General features: G+C 42.6%; 1 protein-coding gene across 14 annotated transcripts in view; it reads left to right on the top strand.

Annotated features, from left to right (window-relative positions):
- APBB2 (amyloid beta precursor protein binding family B member 2) overlaps positions 1 to 15,425 on the top strand; it is a 159,354-nt gene that overhangs the window by 47,345 nt on the left and 96,584 nt on the right. For 13 of the 14 annotated variants that reach the window (XM_068680190.1, XM_068680189.1, XM_068680204.1 and 10 more), the window contains 2 exons: positions 1,774 to 1,872; positions 13,076 to 13,185. In XM_068680190.1, coding sequence (XP_068536291.1) covers positions 13,140 to 13,185 — 46 coding nt within the window. In that variant the 5' untranslated portion in view covers positions 1,774 to 1,872; positions 13,076 to 13,139. Of the gene's footprint in view, positions 1 to 1,773; positions 1,873 to 10,394; positions 10,505 to 13,075; positions 13,186 to 15,425 lie in introns of all 14 variants that reach the window. The other variant, XM_068680197.1, reaches the window with a different exon arrangement.

Here is a 15,425-nt window from a genome sequence, read left to right as displayed (position 1 = left end):
TGAGACTTTGTTTTTGCACTTTCCTCCCAAGAGTTATTGAAGAATTTCCCAAGTAGTCTTAAAGGCACCATCACAGATCCCCTGTGCTGGGGAAGCTGTGATTTAGCCATCATCTTCCTCCTGCGTCTTGCAAAGGGAAGGCAAGGAGAGAATTTGTCTCGTTCCAGGCATAAAATGCCTTTTGAGTTGTCTGGTTTTTATTGAATTAGCCACTGCTTCTGCTGCTGTTACACTAGGCTTGGTCTAAAGCAAATTAGGTTTCATGTATAGGATGAAGAGGGTTAATTATAACAACGGCCACGCCAGCATCTGTTTATCTCAGGAAGAAACCCTTAGAATTATTAGGGAGGAAAAAACCTAGCCTGTGTGCCCGGTCTGTGCAGAAGGCTGGGGTCTTAAGGCTTACCCCAGGAAGGTTTGTTCATATGAACCCTGTGAATCTCAAACAGAAGCAAGTGCCTGCTTGCTTGGCTTTGCTGGCACGAGGGTGTTCACATAGCACGTTCTGTCCCTCTCAATGAAATCTGATCGTCTGGTACAAAAGTCCACACAACTGTGCCCATTAAATTGGGTTAGAACATTAGGCTAATGAGCACAAAGCATTGTTCTGCTTCCTTCCTGCCCACTGGAAGAGGTGGCAGTTTTTTTAATCTGTTTCATTATTGAAATCAAAATGAGTATATTTTCTTGATTTCTTCAAAAAGCTTTAGATTTTAAAATTATTTTTCATTTGTTTATAAAAGTTTCAACTTTTAAGCCTCCAAATGACAAATCCAATTTTAAAGAGAGCATTTTTATCTCTCTTAAGTACCAAGACAAAACAGATCACTTAACTGGGATTTAGAGTTCTTGAATTACTTTTAGAACAAGGACAGGAAAGAACAGCTCTCTTAAAATGGGATATAGTTTGGCTTGGTTTAGACTGGCTTTTGCTTTAATAAAAAAAAATAAATTTGAAGCTTTACAGCAGATGAGATTTGTATCTGCAGTCTTGCATATTTATTTCCTCCAGATGGGGAGAGAAATATGAAGCTGAATAATACCTTGAATCCTAGAGCGTGGTTTGACAGATCTGCTGCCACTGACGGAGCATCTCCTGATGGGGAGATAACCTCGCTTCTATCACTATGTGGCAACAATTCCTATATATTTTTCAATACCAAAATCCACAGCATTAACGTAATTGTTTACCAGAGGGCAGGAAGGCTGAGGTCTGACTGTGTTGTAGTGTACAGACTGCAAAAATGAATGATGTACTTGGTGTCTGCTGAACACAGGCTTAACGGAGAAGATTTTTGACTTTATTTTCTGAAGTAGGTTATGAATGTGCTGTTTAGTGAGGACTTCTTGCTGCTTTTTTAGTAATTTAGGGCTCCTCTTTCATCTAAAGGCACTTTCTCACCAATATTCAGTGTTTCTGCATGTCATTGTCCAACATCAGCTTATGACACCCGCCCAGATCGTGAAGATCCCTGTGCCATAATATAAGGATCCAGGGGTCTCTGCCTCTGTTCGGCTTTTACTTCTCCTGAGAATGCATTGCAGTATGCTGCGGAAGATTTTAGGGGGCTAACTAGAGATGATGTTGGAGTTACTTGGTCACATGCACTGCTTTTCTGGTTCCCAGACTCGTGTCGCCTCCTGGTGCAGTGGAGGGTGGCTGTGAGCATTTGTTCCATTAACCCTGACCTCCAGCAGCTCAGCAGTTCTCATTAATCCCTCCTTGACTCCTCATTAACAAGAGCCCTAATATGCCACATTTTTGTTTTGCAGCTTTTCTCATTTCTTCATTGTGACCTGAGAGGGTGTCAGTGCCAAGGTCTCGAGGACTTAGTGCTCCAGTGCGGACTTCCCACCAGCGAGCTGGGGAGGGTAAGTCATCTGCCGTGGGTCCAGGGGTCTGCTGGGGTGGGGGAGCTCCTTCTGCGCCTCTCATATCTCACATCTCAGGCACTGAGCTCTCAGACCTCTTCCAGCACAGCCAGGAGGTGCCTGTGTTTCTACGTATCACTCACATTGTTTATTGTGACACTTCTTAACGAAGATGTTCCAGCTCCTCTGTGACTCTAGCAAGAGCAGTAATTATTTAGTCTTGCATATTGTAGGTTTTTTCAGCTGTTTGTGCAACAAAGCACTGCAGCTTTGCCACCTCACTTGAGAAAGGGTTGTATGCAACAAGGGTGTGTTGTAGTAGTGCTCTTCCTCTGTGGTACCAGTAAATCTGCTAACATGGACACTCCTGGTAAATTTCAGTGTACTTTATAGCAGGAGTGTGGCTTCCTGTGATGTGTTCAACAGTTCAGGGTGCGCTTTGAAGTGGGAGAGAGCCAGCATCAGCTGCTTTGTGTTACTGGCTGAGGCTATCTACGTGAAGGGACTTAGAAGCCTCTGGCACCGTGGCTTTCCCTTCTGCTGCAGCAACCTGACAGGCTGGGTGTGCTCCCCCACACCTGGCAAGCCGTGGGGCTTCCCATCCTCAGAAGGAAGGTGTTTGAGAGGTCTGGCATTGTCTATCCATTAAGAGTGCTGATAGCTGGGAGACTTGGGCTAAGCGTGTCTGTAGGTCTGGACTCCCTTTATGTCTTTCTTTAATTATTGCTGAGTTACAGCTATGAAGGTGCCTGATTTTTTTTTTTCCCCCTGGGAAGCCCAGGAAATTTGCTTTGAGAATACTGGTTCTTGTGGACTTCCTTCAAAACAGAGCTTTCTCCTTTGTTCTTCACAAACTCTGTGTTCAGAGTCTGACATCTGACTATCGTGTCACACTGCCATTGCTGCCCCCCTCAGGTTTCAGTGTACAGCAGTTATGGACTATAATAATATGTGTATTTGGATTATTTACTCACTAAGTCATGTACTCACTACGTCAAACCATGTTCCCAGCTGTCCCTGGGCGCTGAATAACCTGCTGGAGTTGTAGTACGCTGCATGCTGTCTCTCTCACGTTGTGGTGGTTGTAATCTTTGGCTAGGTTGTAGTCTCTTGCAGTTGGGAAAGGATGGAATCTGGCTCTGGGAGCCTGGTGTGCAAACCCTGGCTGATGGCTTCCTGGTTACATGCTGTACTTTCCTAATGAAGGTAACCCTAAGTAGGGTAGTGGCATTTATGAGCCAAAGACTTGAGCTTGGCACATTCAGTAGCAGAACAGGAGGAAGGCACAAATTGTAGGAATCCTGCCTTTGTCACGTCCAGTGGCAGAAGTCATGTTATTTTTTTGACCAAAGCAAATAGTCACGAACTGATCCCCGTTGTGTGGGGGGACGATGCTGTTGAATCCAGGGGTAAGTGGCTCTCCAGAGGAGGTGTAGCAGCTGAAGTCGCAATTTCCTGCTGGGGCACAGTGGTTATTTGTGCCCCCTTATTCCAGGCAGAGTGGAAAGGCCTGGCCATGTGATTTTAATAATTTGGAGAACAGTGTTTTGTTTAGCTGGTTCTTGCCTGGTGTAACTTTTTTTTTTTTGAGTTTTGAGATAATTTGTTTCTTTTTCTAACAGCTAGGAAACTATTAAGGGAGTAATGATTAATTTGGTCAGTAAATGTTCTTGGAGTTCCTCCTTGCTAATGAATGCTTTCAGACAAAGAAAGGGAGGAAATAGGAGCTGAGCAGCAGTCTGTCTACCTCTGGTCTTATTAGCTGATAATGTTACTGTGGTCAAATTCTCGTGATGATCTAACGAGGAGGTGCTGGGATTTGGAGCTGTTGAGCTCCCTTTGCTGCCTCACATCAAGTTTTTTGTGTTACCTTGGAGCATTTGTGTGGTTTTGCTGCCAAAGGGAGTGCTTGAATGTCTGTACTTCCCCAGATTACTGACTTTTGACTTTGTTGATTGCAGCACTGCAGATTCCAGCAGCCTGATGGGGGCTTTCAGAGCCTCTGTGGGCTTGCAGCTCCGTGACCCCAGGTCCAACCAGGAGCAAGACTGAGCACGTAGTCCCACAGGGGCACAGCCAACCAAACACACTCATCTGGCTGCAGAAATCAACACAGGCAGGAACACTCAGCAGTTGTGCAAGCACAAACACAGCCAATGCCCTCACCCAGGCCCCTCTTGGGCTGACCAGGAGAAGAGCTGTTAATGGGAAATTAGGAGCACGTCCCTAGGGTCAGGGCAGGCCACAAGCACCCCAGGAATGTGCCCGGATCCCCAGCTGGAGGGTTGTGCAGCTGTGTGTGCTGTTGGTAATATTTACACATACACCATGTGTGCTATTTAAGGTATTTGCAGGGTGCAGTTGAGTTTTAAAGAAGGAATTAGAGGGGTATAGAGACAAAGGATGTAGGGAACGGCCAGAAGCACCTGATCCTTCTCGGGAAGGTGAGGCTGAAACATGTATGTTGAGACATGCCAGTTGCTTGCCCACTTTCCCGCGGCAGGATGGAGAAGTGTAAAGGAGAGAAGCCTTGGTGGGTCAAGGGCAAGTTGAATAGGTGAAGCCTCGCTGCGTGTGCAAGTTTCCTGCTCCCGTAGGCAGTGACCTTCTTCATTCTGAAGGGCTGACCTGGAGAGCTGCTTCCCTTGACTCATCTGAGGTCACATCCAGCCCCCATGGGGTTGAGGTTCCTCTGGGACAGCCCTGGCAGGGGCTGGGTTAGTGTCTGTGGGGTAATTGGGATTCCCTCACTTGCCACTGAACTCCTTTGTGTGTGGAGATGAGCTTTTTATCACGTAACCTAACACGCAGCAGTGCTGATCAGCTTCACATGATGCTGTGAGCTTTACTCCCAGGCACTTCATCTTCTGATAAAACACTCTGTAACCACAGCGTCTTGTGTTTACCGCGTGTGTATGTATAATATCTGTGTTGAATATGGTTCTTTGTGGTTATTAAAAAGCAAAATATATCTTTAACGTGTCTGTGGAACATGCTTTAAGGATCAAAGTCCAGGCCAAGAACAAACTGTGTGTGGACACAGCAGTAGCTCAGGTTGTCCTTCAGGTGCATCAGCATCTTCCTCCGTGGCCCAGTGAATGAGTTCAGTTTTCATGGCTGCATTTCTGCTGAGACATTAATTTCTGTAACGTGCGGGCCTCTATGTTAGGGGCTGACCCAGAATCATTAGTTTTGTAGGCTTAGTAGAAAATCAGTGGTTGCTGTCACCTCAGGCTGTACTTGGTGACCCCTCTTTACTTGAAGTTTCTTACTGAGAGTCATTTCAAAGTATTGGGTACAGAGCCACACAGTTGGTTGAGTCTGACCAAGTGTGGCCCAAAACACACGTGCTTGGTGATGTTTCATGGGGAGGTGAGGAGGTGAGTTTGTGTCCCATTGTGATTGACCTCCTTTGGCCTGTCTCTCCTTTCAGCAGAGGAGCTGGAACCTCAGGGGATGACCCAGAGCACTAACAACATTTTGGCAAATGTTGTTGCAGAGCCGTGGTGGTAGCTCCCCAGTTGGGCCCTTCAAGCCTTTTTCCATGGCATAAGAGGCTGTCAGAAAGCTTCTGCTGTATGTTATCTTCACTTAAGACTGGAAAGAATAGCTGCTTTTTAGTGGAAGATGCTATTCACAAAGTCAGGCTGCTTCCCTGGCTCCTAACAGCAGTGCTGTGCAGTAGGTTGGGAAGGAAGCCCTGGGGAACTCCTCAAACTGCAGCAGGTGCATGGCACGGGCTGTGCTTGTGCTGTCATTGTTCATCGTCACCTTTTGCAACTGGTAATGGCAGCAGAAGATGTAGTAGGGGGTAGTGCAGGACATGGTTCAGCCATTTTTACAACCTTGGTATATCATACTTTCAAAAAGAAATAAATTTCGTGCTATATTGATGGCAATTGTCCTTGCAAACCAAGGACACGGCTCTTGCCTTGGGGGAGGGCATCATGGAGCGGAGAGACCTGGAAAAAAAATTGAGTCTGAGCTGGTGGTTTGTTGCTTTTTTTCACCAGACTCATCTGCTTTGTCAAATAAAGTAAATTAGTACCGTGAGGTAGAAATGTACAGTATTTTTTTTAAGTATGTTTAAAGAGAATCCTTTGTTACTTTTTTAATTATTTTTAATGGAGTATTATGTTACTTAACAACATTGTTCCTTGCTCAGGATTCAGAAGCATCAGACACAACACAAAACTCAATTCTGATTATTCAGACAGATTATTAATTAAAAAAAAAAAAATCCTAATAATAAGTTCTTCCATCAGGCTCAGGAAAGGTGGAAATTTTTATGTGATAACAGGTAATAAACTGTATTTTGACTTGTGTCTCAGGTAATATTTTTTCCCTTTTGAATGCTGAGAATCCTTTCCACTGCATGGTGGCAGAGAAATGTGGCACGTGGCCTGTCAACCTAGGACCAACTTATGCTTTACTGCAACATCTGTCAGTATAATACGGGATGTGAATGGAAGAGGAAAGAGAAGAGGTGCCCAGGAATGTGCTTACCTTATTCTAAAAGCATTTCATTGTTATCTTTGAAGAAAGAATCAAAGAGCCCCAAATGAGGGCCTGTCTCACAGCCACTGTTCAGTTGTTCACACGTGTGATTGCAGCGCCTGACGGCAGTACGGAGCTGGAGCAACAGGCAGAGAGGATCATGTCCACTGCGTAATGCAACATACAAAAAAGGATTACCAAGTGTTTTTTGTCAATATACCAGCTATAGGTTTTGAATAGGCATTTAGTTAAATGAAACTACAAATCCAACATGCTATGGTTTGGTTGTCTCTTGTAGTCGTCATTTTTGAGAGATGGTGGGGTTAAAGAAGCACGTTGGCAAAAAACTCCTCTATTGTTTTCAGTATAGTTACTATTTGGTAAACTTCTTCCAAAGTATTTCAGTACAACATTGTTACATAAATCATGACATTTTGTTGTAGAACTATAGGGGTAGTTCCTGTATCTTTCTTCTAGAAATACGTTAAAAATGCAACTTTTTATTTCCTTATTTCATTAACTAGTCTTAAATATTAGGAGTAATTTCTGCAGCATTACTGGAAAAATATTACTTTATTACTAAAATGCTGCAGATTGTATGGCAGATGTACAGCTGTGAAGTCAATAGAAATCTTCAGACATACAGAAGAATGGTTTGGGTTGGAAAGGACCTTAAAGGTCACCTAATCACAACCCCTGGGACACCTCCCACTAGACCAGGTTGCTCAGAGCCCCATCCAGCCTGGACTTGATGTTGTATGGAAGTATCTAATGTCTCATTCATAAAACCTGTCATAACTGGAAACAAAGGAGAGTTTTATTTTGTGTGTACTCTATTCGGGTTCTACAGTGCTGTTCTGTGTAAGTTCCTCATGACTTTCCATTTCTTATTCTTTCACATCTCTGTGAGGAGGGAAAAAAAAGACACACGTACACCAATCCCCCTCAAATACAAACAAAGCAATAACAAAAGAGCTTAAAAAAAAAAGTGTAAATATTATCCTGAATCGTGCTTCAGAAATGGTTCATCTGTTTTCAGTCACTGCTGGTTTCAGCTGCTTCAGAGCAGTAAGAAGTCAGAGAAAAAGTGCAGAAGGCAGATTGAGTAACCTGTTTACAAAGTTTCATCCAGATTTTTGCTAGATGAAAGTCATTTTATGCTTTGAAACTTGATACCCCAAATCTTAGTTACCTTTTTTTAACTTTGTGTTCCAGATGCGCTTGTTATTCGGTAATCTTGCAGTTTTATAACCCTGCTGAATTCTAGTCCTGAGATTGTGGTTTAGATGCTTGTTCACCTCTTGGTGAATTCCACAGACAAATTGTGGACAATGGGTTAAAAAAAAAAATCACCTGAGAGGACTAAACCACTGAGAAGCATCTCCCTTTCAGATTCTTAACCTCATCTTGTTACCCAGTTCGTGACTTCTACGATGAAGCCCCATTAGCTTGTTGTTCGCTAATTATTACACCCTTCAGAAGGCTGTTCTTGGACCACATCTCTCTGATGTTAGCTGTGTTCTAATTTCCAGCCTAAATTTAGTAATGACTGCTTTAGGTGCTCTTTCTTCTTGTGCCAACATTACAGTTTTTTTGGTGCTTCTCTCAGCCGTCATTTTGCTGCAAGCCAAACTCCTAATATCCCCGTACAAGACAAAAATCTGTTACCTTGATTATCTTCCAATTTCCCGTGTTTTCCATTAATCACTCCGATGTGTGAGGGACCAGATGCTGCTGCGCTGCTGGGGTGAGGCCTGGGCATTACCTTGTACAAACGCTCTGCAGGGGGCTGGCACCTGACAGCACATTTTCCTTCCCCGTGAGTGCATCGCACCGAAAACAGCGTAGGTCAGTGCCCTGCTGATGTACCTGGGTCTCTTCCTTCCATCGCGGCCCAGCACTGATAGCAGAATTTCTTAGCAGTTCCCTGAATGACTGACCTTGTGCTCTGTGTCATTTCACTTCATTACTTTTCTATTACGTTCCTTTCCCAGGCTTCAGCTTTTCTTCTGGTGATTGCAGCTTTCTCCTTGCAGAAGAGCTTCCGTATTTGTGACACCAGCAGATTTCGCTAACACCTTTTATGACAAAGTCATTAATGATAATACAAATAGCAATTTTCTTTTAACATCCAATACTTTCAGCTCTTCCCTATAACTTGTATTTCCTTTCTCCTCTGATTGTGGCACAGGATGGCCAGAAGTTCCCAGTTTGCTTCCACTGGACCTTTTGTTGGGACCTTTCTTTGAGTTCAGCCTCGTTACCTCCTCTGAGGTAAACATTTTGTGCTTCCCTCCATGCATCAGAGTTCTTCAATACCTTTGATAATTGTCCATTCCTTAAGTATTTTTTTTATGGTCTTTGAAAAATACACTGCAAGAAGCTGCCTGGGCTTGTCTGGGCAGCTGATGTTTGTATGTGTGAGATCAAAATCAAATATGAAGAAAGCCTGTGCTAATGTCTTCCATTGCCACAAGTAAAATAATACTTTGTTAAAATAATTTTGTTCCAACGTCAGTCCTCTGCTGTGAATTATAACTTGTATTTTAGCCAGCTGTGCCTGTATATATCTGTATGGATGAGATAAATGTGATCCATATAGATTAATATGTGATTGGGCTCCACTTTTTTTGAGAAGAATCCCTGCCCTGAGGTTTTGAAACACAACCTTCACCGCATTTGTTTGCATTTGCTACCTCCAGGTCCCCAAACAACAGCCCGTGCTGGGGCTCCGGTGCATTGCAGACTGGGGATGTAATGCGTTAACTTAAATAGCAATAGGAGTCAGAAGTTTGATGACAGGAGGAATGAGGAATAAGAATTGAACAGGATTCTTGTGGCTTTATTTTGGTGTTTCCTTTTGAAGGTAGAAAGAGAGTGGAGGCTGCTTGGGGCAGCGACAAGGGAAGTTGCAGGAGGTATCTGTGGTGGCTGGTGGTGGGACAACTACTCCAGAAGGAGCTGTCTAAGGAAACCATTTTTTGTTTTGGTTCACATTGCTGCTTTTCTGTCCTCACACTCTGGAAACCAGCTGAGTTCAGCTTCATCTTATGTCCTGCTCTCCTGGCCGTGTATGGGATCCACTTGCTCCCTAATGCCTTTGTAAGGGTGAACTGCAGGGAGAGCCTCTTAGGCTCTAATGCTAACATGGCTGCTAATGGGTAAGGTGGATGAATGAACTGGGAGATGGTCTCAAGTAATAAAACACAGACATTCTCTTTGCTGTGTTTCAGTGCTTAATGGAGGATACCAACAAAATGAGAAATGTGGTCATTTGGGCCTTGTTGTCCCATTTGAGCAGTTAATGAACATTTTGGGTTTAGCAGATGCATCGGTTTGAAGAAAGAAATTGTAGCTCATGCCATTAGTTAATTGAGAGCTGGCAAGCACAGAAATTAAGACATTTTATGATGTTTCTAGTACTATTTTTCTCCACTTCCAAGTTTTGCATCTGTTCTTAGAAGGACAGCAGCAATATTGTGTTCGTTTCTACAATATACAGGAAAAAGGTGGAGAGTCGTGCTGAAATGCTGTGACAGAAGTCCCAGTCGTGCTTGAAAAGCTTCCCATGGAAAACAAAAGCAGAGTGGCATCTGCAGCTGCAGAAGGAACAGACACCTTCTCATGCAGAATGACTGCCAGTCAGCTCTGAAAAATGCTGTTCTCTGATCTTGGTGCAAATGAGATTCAGAAATTGCCATTGTAACCCCCAAATATTGTAACCCCCTTGTTTTGGTCTTTGCTAAAAGATCGGTGGTAGCTGATGATGCAATGAGGTCTGCGTGCACAAATACCATGGTCACTGCCCTCTGAGCCTTGCGTGCAGGCAGATTGAAAAGCAGCTGGCTGGGAAAGCTGTGGGGTTTTACTATTTTTATTTATTTTTATGGAAGGCATTCCCCTTGCACATCCCCTAGCAGAATTATTTCCTGCTGTTCAAAGCCAGACGTTAAAGGAAGGATAGTACATTTTGTCAGAACATCACCCAGAGAGCACTGCAATGTGATTTTATTTTTTTTGAGTAGGTGTCCCTTGAGAAATTTCTTGCAATGGCGTTTTCCTTTCCCTGCTGTGTGTAGCTGTTCTTCGTGGCTGCTGAATGATGGAGTCAGTCACGCTTGGGTGACTTCTGTAGGTGATTTGCAGTCTTTTGTCTTTTTTCATATCCTTTTTCTTGGGCATCTGCTGGCAACCTATTGTACATACGCACTGGCCACCAGAACCTTGTAGATTATGTTTGAATGCAGGTGTAATTTATAGCAAATATTGATGGAGTGGATCCAGGGAAGGTGAAGGAGTCAGCTAGCCATTTAATACTCTCATAAGCAGCAGCGTACTTGAACAAATTCAAGTAAAAAAAAAAAAAAAAAAAGGTTTAATGTCTTCTAAATGCATGGCACTTAGATTATGAGTTGGTTGTGCTACAGAATTAAGTGAAGCAAATGATCCTATCCACCCAGTGTTTGGACATAACTTCTTGATACACATTTAAAACAAACAGAAAAAAACAGAGTTGTATTTATTTTTCACTAGTGTCAGATTCGTACAAGTCAAACAAAACTATTATGCAGCGGTTATAAACACTAAAACGTAGAAGAGCTGCGACAAGCCCTGTGAAGATGATGATTTAGGAAGGTGACAGCCTCAGCAGAAAGTCAGAGCAGACTTCTCTGCGAGGTGATTTATGCCCTCATTTACGCATGGTGATGGGTGGCTGTAAGGTCTGGCACTGCACCTGTCAGAAATGTGAGGGCAGCAGGTGAGGTGGACGCTGGTTTCGGGGACGAGAAGGTGCTGCTCAGGCTTTGTGTGATGGCTGTCTGCAAGTGCTCGCAGTGCTGGGCTTCTCCGTGCCTTCTCCTTGGAGAGAAATCATGGAAGATCATCGAGAAAGGACCAAAAATAATTCTTCAGGCAGAGTTGAATCAAAACACTTCTTGGAGAAAAATCATTAGACTATATGTGCATTTGTGTGTGTGTGTATATATAGTTTTTCATTTAACTACAATGATGTAAAAATTAATATAAAGCATGACTTAATGTGATTTTGCAATAGAATAAAACAAAATAAACAGCTGTTAAAAAAAACAAAAAAGCAGATTAAAAACTCATACTTCGAAGACCTGACCTGATGCATTAGGTACACTTAGGCTTACCTCAGATCTGTGTGCAGTTGTGGGTAGCTGGGTGGTGTACATTGAATAAACAAATCTGCCTCTATCCTACTTTGAAAGGCATGTTCATTCTGCTCACAATTAAAAGATAATTCTTGAAAAAGAACAAAAAGCCAAGCTGCTGCTTCATTTATCTTAATTCTGGTGTGTTCCTGCTGGCAGGTACAGCCCAGCCAGTATCCGTGTTGTTTCCCAGGGCAGTTGCCTTACCCTGTCTGTGTGGCACTTGTTTCCAAATTGACTTCTGATAGGTAGGCTTTCAGCCAGGTTGTAAATTTCTGCTGGTATCATTTTATACAGAAACTGATAAAACCTCTGCTTTAGTGAGAATGTATCTTCATGTTGTCTTTTTCAGAGATTTGGGGATTGTTAAAATGTCTTATTTTAAAACAGTTTTACATCTGTGTCCCTACCTGGCCTCTCCTAGGAGTGATTTGTTCCCATTGTGGCCATACTTCTTTAGGAAATCCTTATTCTAGTGTAATTCAGCTGTTTAAGATCATAGTTATGGGGATTGGGAGTTTTTATTTATTTTATGATGTGATGCAGACAGCCCCCTCCAATGCTTTCCTGCTAGGGGGGGAAGGCCAGATCACCAGAGAAGTGCAGGGATGCCAATGGCAGCAGGAGGAGGAAGTGGGGTAACACAGGCGGCTGGATTTGGGTTGACTGAAGGCTGATACAGAGCAACAGCTGGAAGGGAGAGAATGAAATCAAAATAAAAGTATCTTTATAAATAAATGTGGTTGATGGGTAGTGGGTATTGGGAGACATCCGGGAACGTGAAGGTTGTTCAGGTAGTCTGAGAAAAAGGGAAAACTGAAAATTAACTTTCAGATTTTGTACTAAACCTTGCGCTAAAGATAGAAACAATGGAACTTCTTGTTTTTAGGCTAAAAGATTTTACACTTGGTATTTGACAAGTTTGGTAGCATTTCAGTTAAGATTTTTAATTTGTGATTTTTTTATTCCAGGCTGACCCTGATACATGTTGTACAATTCTTGGGTCAGATGGGGGTTTTGATACTTCAAGAAAACTGCTGCACTAGTATTAAGACTGCATTCGTGTAAAGCCAGTAATGGTTTTAGAGACAGATTCAAAGCAATTATACCCTGTTGTTGTACGGATAAGTTCTGCTTCCATAGTGATCTGTTCACCAACTTGTTGCTTACTGATCGCTTCACAAAAATTAAGATGTTTGGTCTGACCTGCTGCCTGTACTTAAAGCTAAAAGCATACTCTTTCTTTCTCAGTGTTTGTTTTTCTGTTGGTATTGAGAGCCAAATTAAACTGCTGTATGACCCAAGACTTCTCTGTGCCTCAAAATTTATGTAAGCTTATTAATGGAGGCCAAGCACTAATAATAAATTTATGCTGCATGTATAGCACAACAGTTCATCTACTCTGACAACACGACCATGAATAATTTATACACATAGTTATCCTGAAATTTGTAGGGGTCATTAGCATTTTAATGAAAAAGATACAGCTGTTGCACTAAATCTTCACTCGTTTTTTTCTCCTCCCCCAGCTAAGCGTTTCGATCCGTACTGGGAGAGCAGCGGACGGCGTGCGGTGATGTGCTGACTGGCACTATGGGCAGGCGGTACCCGGGGGCTCACTATCGGCCAAGCAGCTCGTGTACGTATGCACTTGGTCTAATTTATTTGTCACTGCATTAATTTGGAAGATGGCTAAGTTTATAATTTTTTTTTGAAATAGTATTTGTGAAAGGATGCTGACACACTCTAATCGATACACGCAGCTCTCCTGTGTGTATACCCAAATGGTAAGTATATGGATTTATGTTCAAACTGCAAAGGCATTTTTGAGAACTTTGGAAATAAATAAAACAAACAAAAAAAAACAAACATACAGTTTGACTTGACCAAGCCTATGGCCGTGTGCTGTGTTTTGTGTCCATGGTTCATTTATTACAGGGTTCAAAAGTTTAGCTGCTATTCCTTCTCACTCCCATCCCAAGTTTTTAGCAGAGCGTACCTTCAAGTTAACAGACAGCTTGAGCCTATCCTAAAGCGTCACAGTGCACTATTGCTTTAATTGCTTATAACTGCAACTAACAGCACCAGTTTTGACTATTGAGGTCAATACCATTCATGCATTGTACATTTTAGATGGTACTTCAGCAAAGAGTTTGCCTTAGATATTAGCACTGGGATATTGTCAATGCTAGAACTGGGGGAAGAAGTGGCTGGTACAGCTTTGATATGTCTCTGGCAGTCATGTGGATTTGCAATAATCTGTTTGAATCACTTGATGTTACATCTAGGAACTGGCCTTCAAGCCTGGCCTCTCATGCATCCTGCAAGATATGGTATATGTGTCTCAGCCCAGGCTTGAAGCTCAGAGCTTTAAAATGATCCTTTGTAATGGTAGGTGGTTGAGTCTTTCCCATTTCTACCTAGACAGAACAAGTAATGGGCATTACATTATTGTCAGAAGAGCCTAGGATGTTTTTCCTATTGTCTATTTTAATAGCTGCAGACAGTGGTGAACTGGAATTGTTTGCCTGGGGAAGGTGGGGTTCTTCTCTGGGGTTCCTCACGGGTGGTCAAACACTGGACAGGCTTCCTAGCAAGGTGGTTGATGTCCCGTGCATGTCAGTGTGCAAGAGGCATTTGGACAGAGTCCTCAATAATATGTTTTAACTTTTAGCCCTAAAGCAGTCAGGCGGTTGGACTGGATGATCCTTGAAAGTCCCTTCCAAGTGAACTGTTCTATTCTGTCATCTGCCAAGTCAGAGATTTGTGTCAGGAATAACTGATGCCAGAGCTCCTGTCTGAGGACAGGGATAGCAAAACATCTGCTTCATGGTTGCTTTATTCTTTAGTTTATCCAAGTTTTCCCTTCCTTTAACCTGTTGTGGTCTCTAAGCCAGGAAATTAGCTTTCTTTTTTTGGTTTTGCTGCTGTATGAGTTGTGCGACTTCCTGGTGCCTGGCATAATAAGGGCTTTGGGCATCCAACAGTAATGGCATTGAAATTGCCCAGTCTTTGGGAGATACATCTCTAATAGCAGAATAGATCCTAGTGAAAGTACTGGCAAAATACATCATTTTGTTTTTGTTTTCTTTGTGTAAGTGATGAGTAATTGCAGCATCTCAGTTATTGTATTTCAGGCATCACAGTTTTTGCAAACACAGGAATTGCTTTACCCTCATTTTCTGATCTTCCTGTTGCACTGTTAAGGACTTGGTGCAGTCTTAAGCCTTTGTCTCTGGCTTTTCTTTTGTCTGTCTGCATGGATATAGATAACCACCTTTCTGTAAATAAATTAATTCTGTGAGGGGAAGAACTAGGTGTGTGCGGAGTATGCCAGTTCTATTGCTCCTTTGGTGGTAAGATGACCTTTCAGTCACTTATGGCGCTGACTGCTTTGTTGAATTATTTCATAAATTTAGCAAATGTCGTACTGCGTAGTCTTAGGAAAGGAGCAGAAGTTTTTACATGCAAGGAAACATAACAGTTTAAATAGAAAACAGCTTATTTGTAGTCCAGTGCTAGGAAATACATTTGAAATACAGGTGCTGAAGGCATAGAAGAAGCAAGATGTTTAAAATGTAAAATTGAGAGTGGTGAATTTAACAGGTGCCTGCTAGTTTAGACTTTTTAAATGTGTAATTAAAGAGAAGTGATGTCTCTTGATTACTACTATGAAGGAAACAGTCTTGGGTGTTTTCTTGTCTCTACTTAACACTGCTTGTCTTGACTTCATACCCAACAGGGAGCCTCCCCTGTGTGCTGTTTTGGTGGTGGTGTTTTTTTCTGTGTTTTTCTTATGAAAATTATAGGCTTAACAATGGAAAATCTCCAGCTAATGAGAAGCTACGTTTTGTAAACAGACTTCTCCTTCATGAATTT

Source organism: Anas acuta, chromosome 4, assembly GCF_963932015.1.
Source record: "Anas acuta chromosome 4, bAnaAcu1.1, whole genome shotgun sequence".
NCBI lineage: Eukaryota > Metazoa > Chordata > Aves > Anseriformes > Anatidae > Anas > Anas acuta.
Note: the sequence above shows the minus strand (reverse complement) of the source record. Positions and strands in the feature narration are given on the sequence as shown.